The sequence below is a fragment of the Octopus sinensis genome, linkage group LG1, assembly GCF_006345805.1.
Source record: "Octopus sinensis linkage group LG1, ASM634580v1, whole genome shotgun sequence".
NCBI classification, from domain to species: Eukaryota; Metazoa; Mollusca; class Cephalopoda; order Octopoda; family Octopodidae; genus Octopus; species Octopus sinensis.
Genome location: NC_042997.1, coordinates 89,940,245 through 89,959,332, shown reverse-complemented (window position 1 = coordinate 89,959,332; position 19,088 = coordinate 89,940,245). Strand labels below are relative to the sequence as shown.

Genomic DNA, 19,088 nt, shown 5'->3' with positions numbered 1-19,088 from the left:
AAACCCCAGGACTTGAAAGATACTTATTTTATTAGGCCTGGAAAAGCAATGATAATGACAATATAAAATCTGAACCATTCAAATAAATAGAACAAAAATTTGGAATATTGCCAAAAGAACTGTCCTAATTATTACAGAAGAATTTAGAGCAGTTAAAAGAGAAAGAAATATTTTAAATAAGTGACTCACAATTAGTGAGTCCCGAAACATACTATTAAGAAAAGACTGCATATTATAATATAACAATCCTACTAATGATAAGTCTATTGTAGGTTAGGGTTACCGAATGACACTGGAGAACATAATATAGGAGAACATGTATTCAAAAGACATAGTAACAATAATGATTTTTAAACTAGATGTCTGTTCATTTATTTTGGGAAGTGGGGTGTCATTAATCAAACCAACTCCAGTACATGGGTGTCTCTCTTTTCTTTTCTTTTTTTCTGCTTAACTTTTGTACATGTATTTACAGGATAGCTTGCATAAGAGCTTCACAGAAACAGACCTTCTGCTCGTATGTCAATCTTACTTGTACTTGTGGAACACAGAGATCAAACAAACAGTCATGTTGGGAAGTAATTTTCTTTTATAAAGTTAATTATCATATTAATCTCATTTTCTTAATTAGTACTCACTTCCCTGCCAAAAGTCTATTTCCACAATTCAATGCAGTTTTAACACTTAAAGTTAGATCTTTTTTTACTTTCACTGGCTTTGATCACTGGAATGTGGCTATGCTGGGGAACCAATCAGTGATCCTAATCATCATTTTAATGTCCACTTTTCCATGCTAGCATGGGTTGGACAGAATTTCTTGAGGCAGGTTTTCTATGGACAGATGCTCTTTCAGTCACCAACTCTCACCTGCTTCCAAGCAAGGTAATATTTCCCCATGACTAGACATACTCTCACAGAATATTGAAATGAATGATACTGCCTGTATGACAGTGAGACTCACAACTATCACATGAGGTTGAGACAAAGAAACACACACAATGGGCTAAATCCACTCACAATTCTTTGGTCAACCTGGGGCTATAGTGGAAGACACATGCTAAAGGTGCCACACAGTAGAACTGAACCAAAAACCATGTGGTTGAAAGGCAACCAATTACAATATTTAATTGATACATATATAAAAAGACCAGGATGAGATTTAAAATACCCCCAAGTACACTTACATTTTTTAATAAAATTAACAAAAGGTTTATGATGTCAGTATTCATTATTGGCTGAAAATATCGAATAACACCTACTTTCTACACCCCTTTCAAGACCCTTTGTTGTCTTCTAAATGTACAAACTTAATTTTTGTTTGAACTGGTTGTTTACACATTGGTTTTGTAGATCTATAATAGTCAATATTGCAACGTACAACAAAGGAACAATAGAGCAGTTACAACCTACCTGAACAACTAAAAGAGAACAAAATAAAGTAAAAAAAACAACCAACATTTTTCATTTTCATGTTAATTTTTTCCAATTACAAATATGATTGTAACAGCTGCTGAATAAAATGGTGAGCATTTTAATTTATTTATGTATATTCCTGGCAAAATGATTCCATTAAGGTTCTGAATCTAATAACCAGTGAACACATTTACAGTATATATTGTTATTCTAACAACTATACTACACACATTAATGAGGTGTGTTTAGATGCACATACACAAGAACATAGACATAGGTAAGTATACACATAAATATATATACCAACATAAATATGCACATAATTGCACACATGTGCATACATACAGGTGTAGATGTGGTTGTGTGCTAAGATGTTAGCTTCCCAACCATATGGTTCCTGGGTTCAATCCACTGCATAGCACATTGGGCAAATACATTCTATTATAGCTTCAAACTGACCAAAGCCTTGTGAGTGGATTTGGTAGATAAAAACTGTAAGTACATCATTATGCATAAATATGAGTGGGGGGGGTGCACATGCATACTTGCATAATACTGATTCCTTGCCCTGACATCATCTGATAGTTATAAAATGAGTTTCATCATAACACAAACAGTACCTTTCATTTTCAATTTTCTGCAAAAATGTCTGGTCATGAGGAAAATATTACTTTATTTGGAAACAGGTGAAGGTTGGCAATAGGGAGGGCATCCAGCCACAGATAATCTGCCTCAACAAATTCCATCCAATGCATGCTAGCATGGAAAAGTAGATGTTAAATGATGATGATAATATATATGAATACATTTACACACAGATTCACTTGCATGTTTCAGTCTTTTGACTGCTGCCAATAAATCGACTCCAGTATTTATTTTTTTTAAGCCTGGTATTTATTCTATCAGTCATTTTTGCCAAACTGCTAAGTTACAGTGCAGTAAACAAACCAACTCCAAGTGGCAGTGGAGAACACAAACACATACAGATTTTTATTTATTTATATATATATATATATATATATATATATATATATATATACTTAAACCAAATTTAAAGAAGTGGAACAAGTAAAATGTAAGCTACATGTTTCATTTGGTTGAAATTTCAGCCTGATGACTTGAGGAAAATTTGTTGTACAATAGTTGCATAATGAGTTTCAGTTAGTTAAGAAACATATGAAGCTTACATTTTACCTATTCCACTCCTTTAAATTTGGAATTTTATTCACATCTTTAGCAGCATTAGTTGCTAACAGTGAGTTGTATAGAAACTACCAACTGATTGGAATTCTTTATAACCTTGATATGAGAAAAAGTATGTAACACTTAATGCCAAAAAATTGTTATTGTATCTTATTGCACACTATCCACTTTTTGTTCTCTATAATAACCACCTACTGCCTGAGGCTTACAAACTTCCTACACTCAGACACCTGAATCATATTTGCATATTGAAATATAAATGCTAGTATATATTATTGATGACACATTGCGTTTGTGTCTTTAAATACTTGGAAGCAGCAGTATTTTGTCCAAAGAAGGTCTCTTTAAAGACAGTGTTTTAAAAGACACCATATGTAAAAGGCAAGTAAAATGAATCAACCTGGAGATGAACAAGTATGACAGGGATGATCGATTTCACCTGGTTTTGAACTATACAGCATTTTTTAAACATTCTACATCTTCAAAGGGACTTTCTCTGGATGAAACACAGCAGCGTAAAAGCATTTAACACATATACAATAAGTGACATCAATAGTGCTTACATCATAGAGCTGCTTCTAACTTAAAATTTGTGTGTGTGTGTGCATACAATGGGCTTCTTTCAGTTTCCATTTACCAAAATCCATTTACAAGGCTTTTGTCAGTTTGTGGCTACAATAGAAGACACTTGTCCAAGGTAGCATGCTATGGGACTGAACCCAAAACCACGTTAGTTGGAAAAAGTATGAGTATTCAGTTATTTAAACATGTGAACCATCTACTCATTGATTTAGCATGTAAGAGCTGGACATTTCACTGACACATTTACAGTATATATTGTTATTCTAACAACTATACTACACACATTAATGAGGTGTGTTTAGATGCACACTCTTGTACATACACAGGAACATAGACATAGGTAAGTATACACATAAATATATATATACCAACATAAAAATGCACATAATTGCACACATGTGCATATATACAGGAGCAGATGTGGTTGTGTGCTAAGATGTTTGCTTCCCAACCACATGGTTCTGGGTTCAATCCACTGCATAGCTATTCTCAGTGTGATAAGCTGGAACTTAAAATTACAGATATAATCAATCCATTTCACAAGCTTCCACACAGTTTCCATCTACTCAGTTACACTTAACAAGTCTTGAGCCCACTTGATTCTATGATAAAAGACATTTACCCAAGATACCATACAGTTGAACTAAACCCAGCACTTAGTGATTGCAAAGAGACCTTCTTAACCATTCATCCATACTGTGTCTATGCGTATGTAAGTGGGTGTACTTGCATCTGTTCAAAGATATCTATGCACTCAGACACAGATAAATGTACAGAGAAAGGGCAGAATGAGATTATTGCGCACAACTGTTTGAATGCTGGTGATTTGGCACAGCTGACTGGACAATGAACCTGTTTTGCAGACAGTACATTTTAGAACTAGAGGCAAACATACATACACCTGCACAAGGATATATACACATACAAATATATATATAAAGAGAGAGGGAGGGAGAGAGAGAAATTACAATTTATTAATTTCTTTCTACTCATACACAATCAGAAATATGCTCACACACATAAACAGAGAAAGTAGGGAAAAACAAGAGAAATGTAAAAAAAAGTCTGATGTCAAATAAGCTAGTATTGAATACATCTTATACGTGAGACAGGAATATAAACATAGCTAGACACACATATATGCATACAATTCACATAATACAAAAAGAATAAATCTTTTGTACTTACTGGCTGTGCAGATTGCAAAAACCATTTGTAAGGAATCAAAGAACAAAAACATAACCAAGAGAGAAACTGAAGCTGCAATTGGTAAAAACATGGCTTGGCATGTGTCAATGGTTTGAACATCTGAAATAGATAATTGTAATAATAAATATACAAGAATTAATAAAATTAACAAAAATATTTTTTTAAGGTTGTGATTATTATTTATTCTATTTCCAAAGATGGTAAATACCTAAATATTTAGATTTCAGCTCTCATATAAAGAAGCAGCAAAATAAGAAGAGGCAGAGTACTAAGCTCAACCCCTACATAACTACATTCTATCTCAAATGACTACATATAAAACACAAACCATAACATCACATTATAATCTGCTGAAATAAATGACATTAATGTACACAATAACTATAATGTTTTGCAGACATGAGTAGAAAAGCTAAAGAATTCGATTGATTTAGCTTTGAAATGGAACATAGTGTGGTATTTAATTAAGAAATGTATCCATCATCTCATTTTTTTTATTGGTCAACTTGAATTTATAAACAATTATTTCAGTAAAGACACTGACAGATTACCTTATAAGGAAAAATATAGCAAGTTCCAGAATATAGCCAAATTCGGATTTGTGTTGTAAAAACATTTTCATTAAGCATTGTTAGAATATTTGTGTGTGTTTTTGGTTTTGGTTTTTTTTTTCTTGTCCAGAAATGTAACTAACTGTGAAATGAGAAAAGAAAATTCTTCTGGCTATTTATGTTCAGAGTTCAAATACTGCCAAGATCAACTAGGGATCAAGAAAATAAAGTACTAGTCAAGCACTGGGGTCAATGTAATCAGCTAATTCCCTCTCTCTAAAAATAAATGCTGGCCTTGTACCAAAATTTGAAATTATTATTATTATTATTATTATTATTATTATTATTATTCTCCTTCTTCTTATTATTATTATCATCATCATCATCATAGTGGTGAACAGGCAGAAACATTACCATGCCAAACAAAATGCTTAGCAGCATTTCTTCAAGATTTATGTTCTGAGTTCAGATGCTACTGAGGCTGATTTTGTCTTTCATCTTTCCAGGGTCAATAAAATCAGTGCCTGTTGAACACTGATTCCTTACTTGCCTGATAAGGATACACCAGGCATATGCATCACAACTATACGTGCAAGACATAATCATATCAAGATAATCAAAGAGTGCATGGCCTTGCAGGTGGAGCCCAGTTAGAATTTTCTTCAGGTCAAGTAGCCCATCCCACTCAAAATGTCCCTGAATAAGGGTTATTTAAGGATGATGAACAAATCACCCATGTTTCCAGGGGTGAACTATTCAAGCACCAAAGAATTCCTCTCAACACATTGGCTATGATGTTTCCCCACTGCACCTGCTTGTGATCAAAGATGCACATATCGTCAGCCACTAAGGGACATGCTCAACTGGTTACGGCCAAGCAAGTGACAAACAAATCTGTGGTATTGAGCAAAATATTTGCTGTAGCCCATCTTTTACACCAAGACAAAACATGTACATGATAACAATTCCAATCAGTTAAGATTAGAAGAGCCACTGCCAGGTATTGCATCAGGACATCTTGGTGTTGCATCAGGACATCCTGGTATTGTATCAGGGCATCCTGGTATTGCATCAGAGCTATCATCATCATCATCATCATCATTATGTTGCAATGTATTGACACTATAAACATGATTAGTTTTATTTATTATGAGATCACAACCTATGGTCTACCATCAGAAGCATCCGTGTTCCTTCTATTAAGGTCCTTCCATACTGATCATATCTGTATCAAGGACTTCAAGGACTTGGCAGATAATTCTTGCTGGCCTGAGAAACACGTTTTCTGCACTGCTCTTACTTTCAGATTAGGATATAACTTTCCAAGGTTTTACTTTCAAATTCTTCATCACAGCTCCCAAATACCCAATGATAATTGGTTAGATCATAACCTTGTCAACTTCTTTAATCCATAACTTGAGAACTTCATACTTGAAATCAAGTATAATAATCTTTTTTTTTTTCTCTATTTTCTTGTCTCTGGTTTCAAATGTACATGTCACATCAATTACAAGACATACTTTCTTCTTCTGATTAACAGTCATTATCATAATTATGATTATTATTATTATTACTATTAGGTGATTAAAATGAGACAGCATAAAGTCAAGCTGTGGTTTTATGTTATTCATAAAATGATGAATTATTAATCCAAGTTCAAATTTCAATGCAGCCTTCTTCCCTCTGGACTCAGCAAGATGATGAATTGTCACTAGATAGTTACCCAGGTTAATGATATCAATTATATTATCTCCACTGACAAAAATTATCAAGAAATAATAATTTTCCATGCTATATAGATTGATAATATCATTAATGTATTAAATACCATTTAATTAGAAAACAATATCTACGTAACAGAAATGATACCTTCCTCAAAAAAGGAAGCGAGAAAAAACTGCATTCAACAGAGAATAATATTAATCATTATCATAAACATCATGTTTGTTTTCTTTTGCTGCTATGGATAAACAAGTCTCATGAAGAATATACTACATAATTAATTCTTCTGAACAAATCCAGCCTTCTTTGGCATTTTTTTACTTCCATATATTTCCAATCCAAAGAACACAATTTCATTGTTCTCAGGTAAATAAACATTCCTAGGTGGAGTCAGTTCTGTCAACATATCCATTGACTAATTATGGCTTTAAGCTAATGTTGACACAACTATTTGGCTACAGTGGCGAGCCAACATTCAAGCTAATTAACTCTATAAACAATATTAAGATTGTGATTTTTGTGAAGTGGTCCATCTGTGTATGCATGCGCACACACACACACACACATACACTCTCATGCATTTGCATACACACAAATATGCACGTGCACACACACACACAAACAAACAAACAAACACACCTTGACAACTTATCACAGAACAATAGAAAATTTATTAATTGCGAAACAGAAAACTGTTTATTGCTGTGTAAATACATCATAATTAGGCAATAACAAAAGAAATAGAGCTTTCTTTTTGCTTTTCACATACAGCACTTGAAATTTATCTCAGCCTTCTACATTAAACTCAATTCTGGCATTCCTAAGTGGAGCACTAAAGTACAATGGGATATATAAAGTAATTCTACATGAACCAAACAATGCACAAATTAATATATTTCAGTGATTGTGAGTTTAAAGTGCTGATAAACTGATCATATAGTCATAAGTTCAGATCTTATATCAACCATTGTAAGGTAATCATCCTGCACAAAGCATTTGCAAAGGTTTACCTGACTGAATAAAATGATAAATAAATAATAAATAAAAATAGCAATACAAAAAGACAATAAGTCAATTCCTACTGTAAAGCAGTAGGTAACCCCTGGACATCACTCTCTTAAGTTCCTGGATTCATAGGGTAAGTTATCCAGCTTCCATAGTGTATAAGTGACTGAGATCAGAACATTCCACCCTCAATGGGATGCCAGTTCATTACAGAGTGACTCACAGCTGAGTGGACTGGAGCAACATGAAATGAAGTGCTTTGCTCGAGTACACAATGCACTGCCTAGTCCAGGTATCAAAACCACAATCTTGCAATAATAAGTGCAACACCAAATCCACGAGGCCGTGCACCTTTGCTACTTTAAAGTGTTCAGAGGTTAAAACTCAAAATTGTAGAAAGGGCATTAAGCTATGAAAAACTACAACCTCCAATAAAGCATACCACCCATTGCAAGCATCGAGAAACAAATGTAAAATAGAATTTTAAAAAAATGTATACTTCAAATAACTAATAAAACATCAACATTCATTGTTTGATTGTTGGGCCTGACAAGTATGCTGCAAATGAGCTTAAAATATTTAGAAACTACTGGCCTATTTTTGTGTGCCAGACAACCACAGCTGCCAACCCTGAAGCAAATAATATCAGGCATTGTTTAATACTGTTTTTTTTTAAACCTCACTACATAGTTATTTCAAGTTAGCTTTCCTGATGCTTCCTGCATTAAATGTATTAATACAAACTACAGTACCACACAGACAAGATGCATTCCAGAAGTTTTCAGGCTTTTTCAGGAGAAACATTTATCGATTTCAAAGAAATATAAAATTCTAATCTCCTTCAAAGTAGAATCCTCTGATTTCAATGCACTTGTAGTGCTCCAACCACTTTGTGAAGCCCCCATGGCAGTCCTCCAAAATGAAGGTGCCCTAGATCCTTGTCACAACCTCCATCTTCTCAAGGTCTTAAAAATGACTGCCCCCAAGTTTCTCCTTCAGTTTGAAGAACAACCAAAAGTCACAGGGAGTGGCACTGTTTACATTTGCTAGTATAATAATATCCTATAGCTCAGCAAACCTGTGCAGTGGAATGAAAAATACCTTCTTATAAAACAAGCAATGGTTAGCAACAGGAAGAGCATCCAAATATAGAAAATTTACTCCCAATAATTTTTCATGCCAGCATGGAAAAACACATAAATGTAATGATGGTCATCATTTTCTATATGGAATAGTGCATCTCTTAGTACACACATAGCTACAAATAATGTGAAAATATTGGGCTGAAACACCCTTTTGGATAGAAAAAGCTGAAGGCTGTCCAAATGGGTTTTTCACCCCCATATTTACATGCAATCTATTTATACATTTATGTGTGCTTCAAGATACACTATTCTCTCAAAAGTTTATAAAATCCTTAAGACATTAGAGAGAGAGAGAGAGAGAAAATGTGTGTGCATGTGTGTTCAAACTGGGTGCAAGAGAAATCAGGTGTAGTGTGCAAGAAAGGAGGTTGCACTAATATGGGTATGTCATGTGATGTATATAGAGGATGACTGCTGCATACAAAAGTGCTGAGCACTCTGAGTTAGTGGAACCTGTAGAATATGGATGCAAAGAAGGCTTGTTATGTAGTGGTGAAGGCTGTCCTAAAGATGCTGCATCTCCTGAAGGGTATGACAAAACACTGCACCGACTGGTGATATATGATGATACTGAGGACCCACCCACTTATGACAAAATGCATTTTAACACAACAGTAGCATTTCAGAAATTGTAACATGTGTATCAGTGTGTGTATTTAGTTGATCTGTCCAGTATTAATAGAATTTCAAGAGTAAAACTCTGAAAGACTTCAACATTAATCATGTTGCCTAACAGAAATTTTTAAAATATAGAATTAGAATAAAATTCTTTTATTTAAACATTTTTTTCCATTTCAGACATATGCAAGCAGAAGGACTGTAAAGTATTTTCATATAAACAAGTAATTTTTTGACACTTTGTTAATATATTCTTATTTCTTAAGCCTTTTAATTAATGCTATATTTACTGGGTTGGTGGGTGGAAGAAGGGTAAAATGGATAAATTTAGGTTCAGACAGGTTTCTAATACAGTCAAATTCCAACTTCTTTCTTTTTTAAAAAAAACAAAAAGTTAAAATAATTTCTTCTTTTACTCTTCTTTAATTTTCAGTTTTTTATACCAATAAGGATTATTTAAAAAAAATAAAGTTTATTTTTCTAGTGTCCAGATGTTTATGACACACACACACACTGCCACTGAGCTGGAAAATTAAGAATCAGAGAGTCATATCTGTGAATGAAGGACAATTACAAGAAGAAAGTGTTTAACCATGTGATTACTATATGTAGATGCTACAGAAATAGCAATAGAGTTGATAATGATGGTATGGTGAGACATTTACAACCAAATTAGAAACTGAAACACCACAGAGTTATATAAGAACAATAGGTTTTAGAATTGTTCCCATCTAAAATGCCATGTATCTCTAAACATAGGATCCTAAGCTCATTTACTATTATTACCATTTTTAGCAACAGAAAGAGATTTATTCACTCTCCTTCGACAGTAATAATTTGGAAATGATCCAAAAGGCAAATACTGAATTTGACAGTTCAGTTGCATAAATGAGAGAGCTTTCACATGATTCAAAAGTTGTTTGGCAAAAATCTAAATCCTTACTTGTTATAAGCAAACATCAACATCGAAAGGAGGGAATGAAACTATCATGATTAAAAGGTTCAGAGTACTTTTATGCTTCTCTCTAACCCTACCAATCATGAGACCATTGATAAATTCAAGCTGATTGTATTATCCAGGTCATTTCTATGATCACCATCGTTATAATCTATATTAAGGCCACACAAGGCAGATATTTTTTTTAAATCAATTTTTTTTCCATGTATGTCTTTGGCTAGGAAAATGGTATTTATAAATTTCAATGTCCCCATAATTGTTGAAGAAAATTTTTTAATAGTTTGATGGCCATCCTCCATTAGTCAAGCAGAAGACGACTGTTAGCTAAGTTGTCTGTGGTGAGCAGGGGCATAACACAAGGGCTACAATGATGTTTGAGCTCAAATACTCTATCAACTAAGATCATCTAAGTTTTCAATTTAATCCCACTGTGGAACACCTTGAACAAGCATCATCTACTAATATTTCAAACTGACCAATGCCTTTTGAGTGAAATTCAATAGCTAAAAACCAAGCGGAAGGATGCATGTGTGCGAGCAAGTGCATGCACATGTGTATGTTTTGTTTCATATGACTTTCCACAGACACTATTTGGGTGATGGTGATGTTATGTGTACATCCCTCGTAAACAATATATCCTGTAGCTCAGCAGTTTCAGCATATGAAAGCCTAATGGAATAAAATACCTTACTTGAAAAACATGAAAAACATCAATATGAAGCAGCATAAGGAATGGCTTAGCCCCGGTAAACAAGTGACACTACGTGTGAAACAAGATCGTCATCTGCAAAAAAACGATGTTGTGAATATGGTGGGACTGAGAAGGGATTATCCATTACAAATTGGTTGAATGGAACCAAACAGTCAACGCAGAACTCGATGTTCAACAGATGGAACGACTCAACACGGCTATTCAAGAGAAAAGACCTAATCGTCAGTATGGAGTTCTTCTGCTGTATGACAACACCCACCCTCATATCGCCAATATGACCAAGGAAGCCATTCAAACACATAGCTGGGAAGAGCTGCCTGATTTGGCACCAACGGATTTCCACCTCTTTCTATCTCTTTCAAATGCTATGCGCGGAGTTTCGTTCAATACTGATACAGAATTGAGAGCTTGGTTGGATCAATTTTCGAGTTGAAATCGGGTGATTTCTACCAACGAGGTTTTGAAAATCTTGTTGAACATTGGGAAGAAGTTGTAAACAACAAGGGTGAATACATTATTGATTAATTAGTTGTTATTTTTTATTAAACCTTTAAAAAAAATTTTAATTAAAAAAAACAGCGGGAACTTAGTTGCCAACCTAATATATATATATATATATATATCATATAAAGATTTCATTTAAGCTTAGTGATACTAATAAACTGGTGTTAGAACTCAATATACATATGTTTCAGAATAAAGAGTTAAGGAAGTACAAAGTGTAATATGAAATTAAATAAATGACAAGGAAACAAAGGGAACAGGGATTACATAATCCACTTCATTAGCTTACAGATGTTTCTGCTATAAGATGCAGTTTACTAAAAGGTGAGTGCTTGTACATCATCTTACAACTTCCTCACACGCACACATGTGTGTGTGTGAAGCCATGCAGGCAAATACAGAAATTCACATTTATTAATTTAAATTCAGATCACCTATAACACATCTAGTTCTTACAAGTAGTAAGATTCAAACTATGAAGTCTAACAATGGTAGTAGAATTATAGAAAGCAAACAAACTGGATTCTGATTAGGAAATTATATTTGACCTACTCAGAAACTGGATGATACGCAGTGAAAATAATTAACATTTTTGGATCTGCACTGACTTTTGCATATGCAACAGTAGTAAAGCACTCTTGACAAGATGCTTTTATTATTGATCAAATTGTTTCCCTCCAGATGAAATCTATAGAACATGAATAGTCAGTTTCCTCATAATGAGTTCGTTCGCCATGAAGAAAAAGTTCTTTATGTCATATGGTTTTTTAAAAGTCAAACCTATAATTTGCAAATGGCAAAAATATTTATTTTCATTGAAATAATGTAGCACATATTGATATCAAGATAGAACGGTGACAAAACAAGATTAAAAGGGACCAGCAATCATATATTGAAAAATAAATCAAAAGCCTTCTAATCCAGCAAGAAGATCCACTGAAGTCTTGATTCAATATAATCAGAAGTTTTAGAATAGACAAGTCACTAAAAATTAGCTGTAGTAAGGCTTCAGGAGATTGGGTGAAGTTCTGACTCAACAAACTTTCACATGATAAATATCATTTATGTACATAAAGAACTATTTATGCTATTTCATATTTCTTTTTTATATAGGTTTTTCAATTTTACAACCTTACTTTAGGCTGAAGGTCCAACAGCCCTCTGCAGAGAGCTAGACAAAAGCTCATCCAGAAGGCAACATTTTGGCTAGTATGGAAAAATCCATAAACATTTTAAAGCAATAAAATAAATCTTCATAATACGATTAGATATGAATTTACAGTTTTTTTCTGTAATTCTTCCAGATATATTCTATATTGTTTGTATACTGAAGACTATATTAATAACAGTCAGACACCCAGCAGGTCCAGTCAAATGGAGCAGGTTTCAGAGCAGAAGCCAGACAAAAGCAGTACCTGGTCTAACAAAGTGAGAGCTGGGAATGAGGCCCCACTCTGTTAAATATCATGTTTTCACAAAAACTGCAACAGATGCAAATGGAATGGAACCAGACAGTGCAAATGGGATGGAAGCAGATAGTTATAATTTTATGTTACACAGTGAACAAAACAGATACAGTAAATATAATGCAGCTAATGTTAGTATATCTATATATGTAACTGAAACTTAGCACACTCTCCCAATATAATTCATACTTCCTTTTATATAAACCCATAGCTCACCATATAAATAGTAGCCAAATTTCCCTCAAATTACACCTTAAAGTAGGGAAAGATACATTAGACAACGTAATTCTATATATATATATATATATATATATATATATTGATATATTACATAAACTACCAGAAAACTACCCAGAGGATGATGCTACTGCAAGTATTAGAATTCTTTTATTGTTTTACCAGCTCTTGTCATTGATTGTGGCCACTCTGAGGTGTCAGATTCAAGAGGTTTTTATCTTATTGGTTATATCAACCCCAGTGCTTTATCTGGTATCTACTGCATTAACTGTAATACAATTAAATAAGCTCCTTCATTACTATCTCACAATACAGTCAAACTGTCTTTCACCATATGAAATATCAGCCATAATACAGCCAGCACACACACTCTTTCACAATATCCTGTAGTATCAGCAGGAATACAGCCAACACTTCCCCTCATCGTCACCTGTAAGTATAACAGTTGGCAGTCTCTGACATCATCACCATCAGTTGTATCAGCCATAATACAGTCAGTGCTCTCTCTCTCAACACCATGTGTAGTATCAACCTCCTGTAATACAACTATCACTCTCTCTCTCATCACCACCTGTAGTAAAAGCCATACTACAAACTAATACTTTACCAACTAACACCTCCATTATCCCTAATTAAAAATCTACTGCAGTGTGATGTAGAAGAAACCTTGCAGCCAAGAAGCACAGCTGTGTTCACATCCCATCATCAGTTTCCCCACTTGAAGCAATTTTTCTTGTTTCCACTTCATTTACATTGTTAATGTTTTAGAAAAAGACAGGAACATAAAGCAATGTCACCCCCAACATCAACACCTCCACCAACTCTATAAATCCAAGATGAGAAGGTGATTAGTTTGACAATATAATAGAAGTTAATGTACAGTGCAGTATGAATTGTAACACAACATAGTTGTCAGTCTGGTGTATATAGATAAAGGATAAAAACTACATTCTTTCAGACAACAGCACCAATAGCTTTTGTGGTTTTTGTTGCTTATCACTTGTAATACAGATCTGATCAAATCTACTTCTGACAGCAAATGTTCCATCCATGACCATTCCATCACTTAATATTTTTAGAACCATATTGTCATATGGTTCTTTTCTTTTATTTAAGAAAGTGAGGGTTTGACTTTGTGAAATTTAGTTGCCGTTTTAAGTAGGTCAACTGATCACATAGAACAGGCATGAGTAACCTTTCACAAGAAGTGGATTGCACAACATGTCTTATCATCAGGCAGGCCACACTACAAAAGAAAATTCAAGATAACTTTTCATTGGCATGCCATTCAGAAAGACAGAGCCTTCCTTATTGGCTCAACAATTCTAGTAGCATATGTGTGCATGCATGTATGTGTAAGCTCTGTATAAGTTCTGTATCACAGTTTACAGCTCTTATCCTCCACCAATATGTTAATATCATCAATTAATTATTAACTGGATTAGTTAGCAAGTGAGGCAGATAACCAACCAATTAACTAGTTCAATGAAAGATTGTTAATTCACATCTAGTCAGTGTCATTTGCCTGTATTTGTTTTCAAGACACTTAACCCTCGTCAGCTTATTGTATCTGACAGTGGAGGTACAGCCACAAATGCATACAATGAGGGCAATTTATTACATTAGTTTATATGCTAAGTTCATATTTGCAGTTCAGATTCAGATAAGCATTCTCCTTTGAACAATCTACAAGCCTTCTATTGCTCATAAAACAGATCCCTCATATCATATCAATGAAAAAAATTATTAGGAGACTACTGAAGTGAATGTAATGTAAATGACTTCTAAATCAATGTCATACTCTATTCTTACTTTTTTTTTTATCTCTGTACTTAGCAACATTTTATTGATCTGAGTTAGATGAGAGATAAAAAAATCTCCCCTTATAAGAATATCAGTCCATTTCAAGCAACATTTTCAAAAGACTTGGTACCTATTCATAACAAATTAGATGAAACTGAAGTACAATAGTAGTAAACTGAATTTGAACTCAACACATTTCAAAAAATAGTCCAATAACTTCTTTACACAACCAAAAGAAAAACCTTTTGGTTCAACATGGCAAAGGGTAACCTTCATTCCTTTATAAGAGTTCAATATTTTTGAAAATTATCTGAGAGTTTGAAGATGGCAGAGAACCAAATTTTCCAGTGAAAAGAATCAGGCTACATATACATAATGTATGTCAGCATGCATTACAGTTTTTGCAGTGTTATTTATGGCATCAAGTCTCATCAAACATGCACTTGCAGTTTCTTGCTTTTGGCTTTGACTGAAATGCAAATTTTAAAATCACTTTCGTACAGAGTTTAAAATCAAGAAAAAGGAAAATATCAGAGCTATTATTGCTTTAGATATACAACAATAAACAAAAACTAAAATAAATGATCGAAAAAATATTATTGAAAACTTGGGGAAATTCAATATATTTCATTGAAACAGTGGAAGCTGACAGTGTAAGAAATAAGTTAGGAGAGGTGGAGGCATATTGAAAAGAGGGGAGAAAGTGTGGAGGCATGGGGGATAAATGTGGGTGAGTGCAGAGAAGAAAAATATTAAATTAAAAAAGGAATATGTACCATTTTAACTGTTGTATAATAGCAATAGCACAATAGCAAAGACAGACTGGGAGTGGGGGAAGAGACTGCATGGAAAATGGAAAATAAGAGATAAAAGATGAAGAAAAAGGAAAGTAAGAGATAATGTTGAAGAAAAAAGAAAAAAAGCTGTCCACCTGCTTTGATTTTTAAGAATCAAGTAATCTTTAAAACAGATTTAACTACTTACTGTTTCACACTCGCTCCAATAAACTACTGCTGCTATTACTACCACCACCATTACCAATATTACAACTACAACACTGACACCACAATACTACCACTACAACAACTACAACTATTACTACAACCATCATCACCACCACTAGTACTACTACTACCTACACCATAATAAGAATGAAATAAAATGGGGTTTTGGATGTTGTTTTTTGGTTTTTGTTTTTGTTTTTATTTTTGATGGAGTAGGGTTAATTGTTCTTTGTCAAAAGGATATTTTGAGTTTCCTACAGCAGAAAATAACACCACCAGCAACGAACCCTCCACAGAAGTCATCTTGCGCTAGAAACAGAAGCAAAATCTCTTTTGAATACATTCTACTGATTGAGAAAGAGGAAGAGCATAGCTGCTGAAAGTAATCATAGATATATAAACAATGACAGTCATGGCTAGAATTCCATTGATCATAGTATTTGCTTGACCAGGACTAACCTTTGAGTTGAGCTACAACACCCTAGATATCAGTGGTGTAGAGGGGAGGAAAGGCTAGCTGAGAAAGAATGGTAACAAAATAATAGGTGTGTGTAATGGTAGGGAGTGGAAGGAAATAAAAGAATTTGAGAAAATTTCATTACCAAAACACAATTATTAAAGGGACTAACAAAGGTCTGACACAAAAAGCAGCTGATAAAATTTGTCAGAACAGGTTTATCCTAAAGTTTAAAATTCACATCAATCAAGATGTAATTTAAGAAATGGGATGAAGAGAGACGGGGGGTGGTGGTATGGTAAACATAAATGTTAAAGGATAGTGACAGAGCACATATAAGCAGCAGAAATGGGGTTCCACAAAAGAATCTCTAGAGTAACATTACTTGACAGGTTGTAACTAACTCAGAAACCAAGAAGTCTCTCCAGGTCAGGCTGCTACAAGGCAGTATTAAAAGTTCCCAGACTATTTCTGTACCATGCCAATACATGGCAGTACACAGTTGTGTGCTAGCATTAACCTTCATGAGGCAGTGTGCTGAGTGACACTGCTGTGTTTACTTTGCACGTTGTGAAATTTGTGTTTTTGTAATTATGAGTATGCTGCAGTCTGTGATTTTGACATGGACAGGAAAGAGCCAACATGAAATTTTGTGTTAGACTTGGGAAGTCTGCTATAGAGATATCGAGCATGTCCTGGCAAACTTATGACGATGAGGCAATGGACCATACACAATGTTTTGAGTGGCATGGGTGCTTTAAAATTGCAAGAACCTCTCTAGAAGATGATGAGTGATCTGGAAGACTTGCCATAAGTGTAACTCTCGGAAATGTATATTGTACATCAAGAATTCATACCCCAAAGTCAGAAATCAACCAAGAGTTCTACTGCGACATTTTGAAGCATATGAGGGAGGACGTTTGGTGAAAGTGACCAGATCTGTGGAGCGTGAAGAATTGGATTTTTCATGACAACAATGCATCATCACCAAGCTCTCCTCACTCCTGAGTTTCTCACCAAAAACGTAGTATCACTTCTGCACCTGTCCTATTCATCAGATTTAGCACCTGCGGACTTCCAGCTCTTCCCCAAGATGAAAATGCAGCTCAAAAGTCACTGTTTTAACACTGTTGTCCAGATCAAGAGTGAATTGCAGAAGGCCCTCGACTTGCTTATGGAAAACGACTTCCAGGCCCAATTCCAAAAGTAGCAGGAATGCTGGGACCAGTGTATTGCTGCACAAGGGGACTATTTCAAAGTAGATGATATTAAAACTTAGGTAAATAAGTTATTTTTTATTAAACATAACTAGTCCAGGAACTTTTTGATACCCCTCATACATCTCCACATTGAGAAGTCACAGCTCTGGTATTATGGACATGTGATTAGAATGTCACAGGAAAGACTTGCAGGATGGATTCTTGAAGCCAAGCTAATCAGCAGGAGACCTAGGGAAACCAAAAAACAAAATGGTTGGATAATATCCATAGTCTTGGCTGATCATTCTTGGTAATCAAGTCAGAAAAATCTGATAGTTGCTTCTGTTAGAACCCTATGGAGGAGGTGCCTGAGGACTCTAGCCACACAACCCTCCCAGGTGATGGGTGAAGTTGGATAAATAGAAATTGGAAAATAGAAGGGAAAAAAGAACAAACCAACAAAGTCCCTATATTCATGCTAAATCTGTGAAAGTTAGCAGTTAAATTTCCCTTATAATCACACCTTATTTACCTTAGCAACAATGAGAAGAAGAAGAAGAAGAAGAAGAAGAAGATGATGATGATGATGATGATGATGATGATGATGATGATACTTAAAACTAGATTAGATAATGTAGTATTAGATACAGAAGGCTTGGAATAAAAGATGAGATAGTCATGACTGGAACCTCTTTAATCATAAATCGTCTCCATGAGGAATGACTCAGGATTAAACAACAACTGAAAGAAATGAGTATATAAATAGAGAATAAAGACACCAGATAATGAAGAGTCCCATTTTGTTCAGGCTTTAAAAATTTCTGTCCAAAATAATGTATAATGTTTTGACACCAGCATGAATTTGAGTACTATAAATTATAGATTTACATACTTTATTTTTATCATTATCATTATTCTAATTTTTATTGTTGTTGTTATTATTATTATTATTATTAAGGCAATGAGCTAGCAGAAAAAATACTTTGCAGCATTCTTCTAGTTTTACATCCTGAGTTCAAATTCTGCCAAGGTCGATTTTGCCTTTCATTCTTTTGGGGTTGATAAATTAAGTACCAGATGAGTACAGGGGTCAATGTTATCAACTAGTCCCCTCCCTGCAAATTTCAGGCCTTGTGCCTATAGTAAAAAGGATTGTTATTATTGTTGTTGTTGTTGTTGTTATAATCATTATCTGCATCAGTAAAAATGCTTAGCAGCATTTCCTCCAGCTCTTTACATGTTGAGTTCAAAACCTGCCCAGGTCAAGTTTCCCTTTCATCCTTTCAGGGTCAATGAAATA

The 19,088-nt window shown here is 34.3% G+C and overlaps 1 protein-coding gene across 8 annotated transcripts in view; it reads right to left on the bottom strand.

The window, feature by feature from the left end:
• LOC115209965 (signal peptide peptidase-like 3) overlaps nucleotides 1-19,088 on the bottom strand; it is a 368,123-nt gene that overhangs the window by 66,920 nt on the left and 282,115 nt on the right. For all 8 annotated transcript variants that reach the window (XM_029778623.2, XM_029778616.2, XM_036502734.1 and 5 more), the window contains one exon: nucleotides 4,387-4,506. In XM_029778623.2, the coding sequence (XP_029634483.1) occupies nucleotides 4,387-4,506 (120 nt within the window). The remainder of the gene's footprint in view (nucleotides 1-4,386; nucleotides 4,507-19,088) is intronic.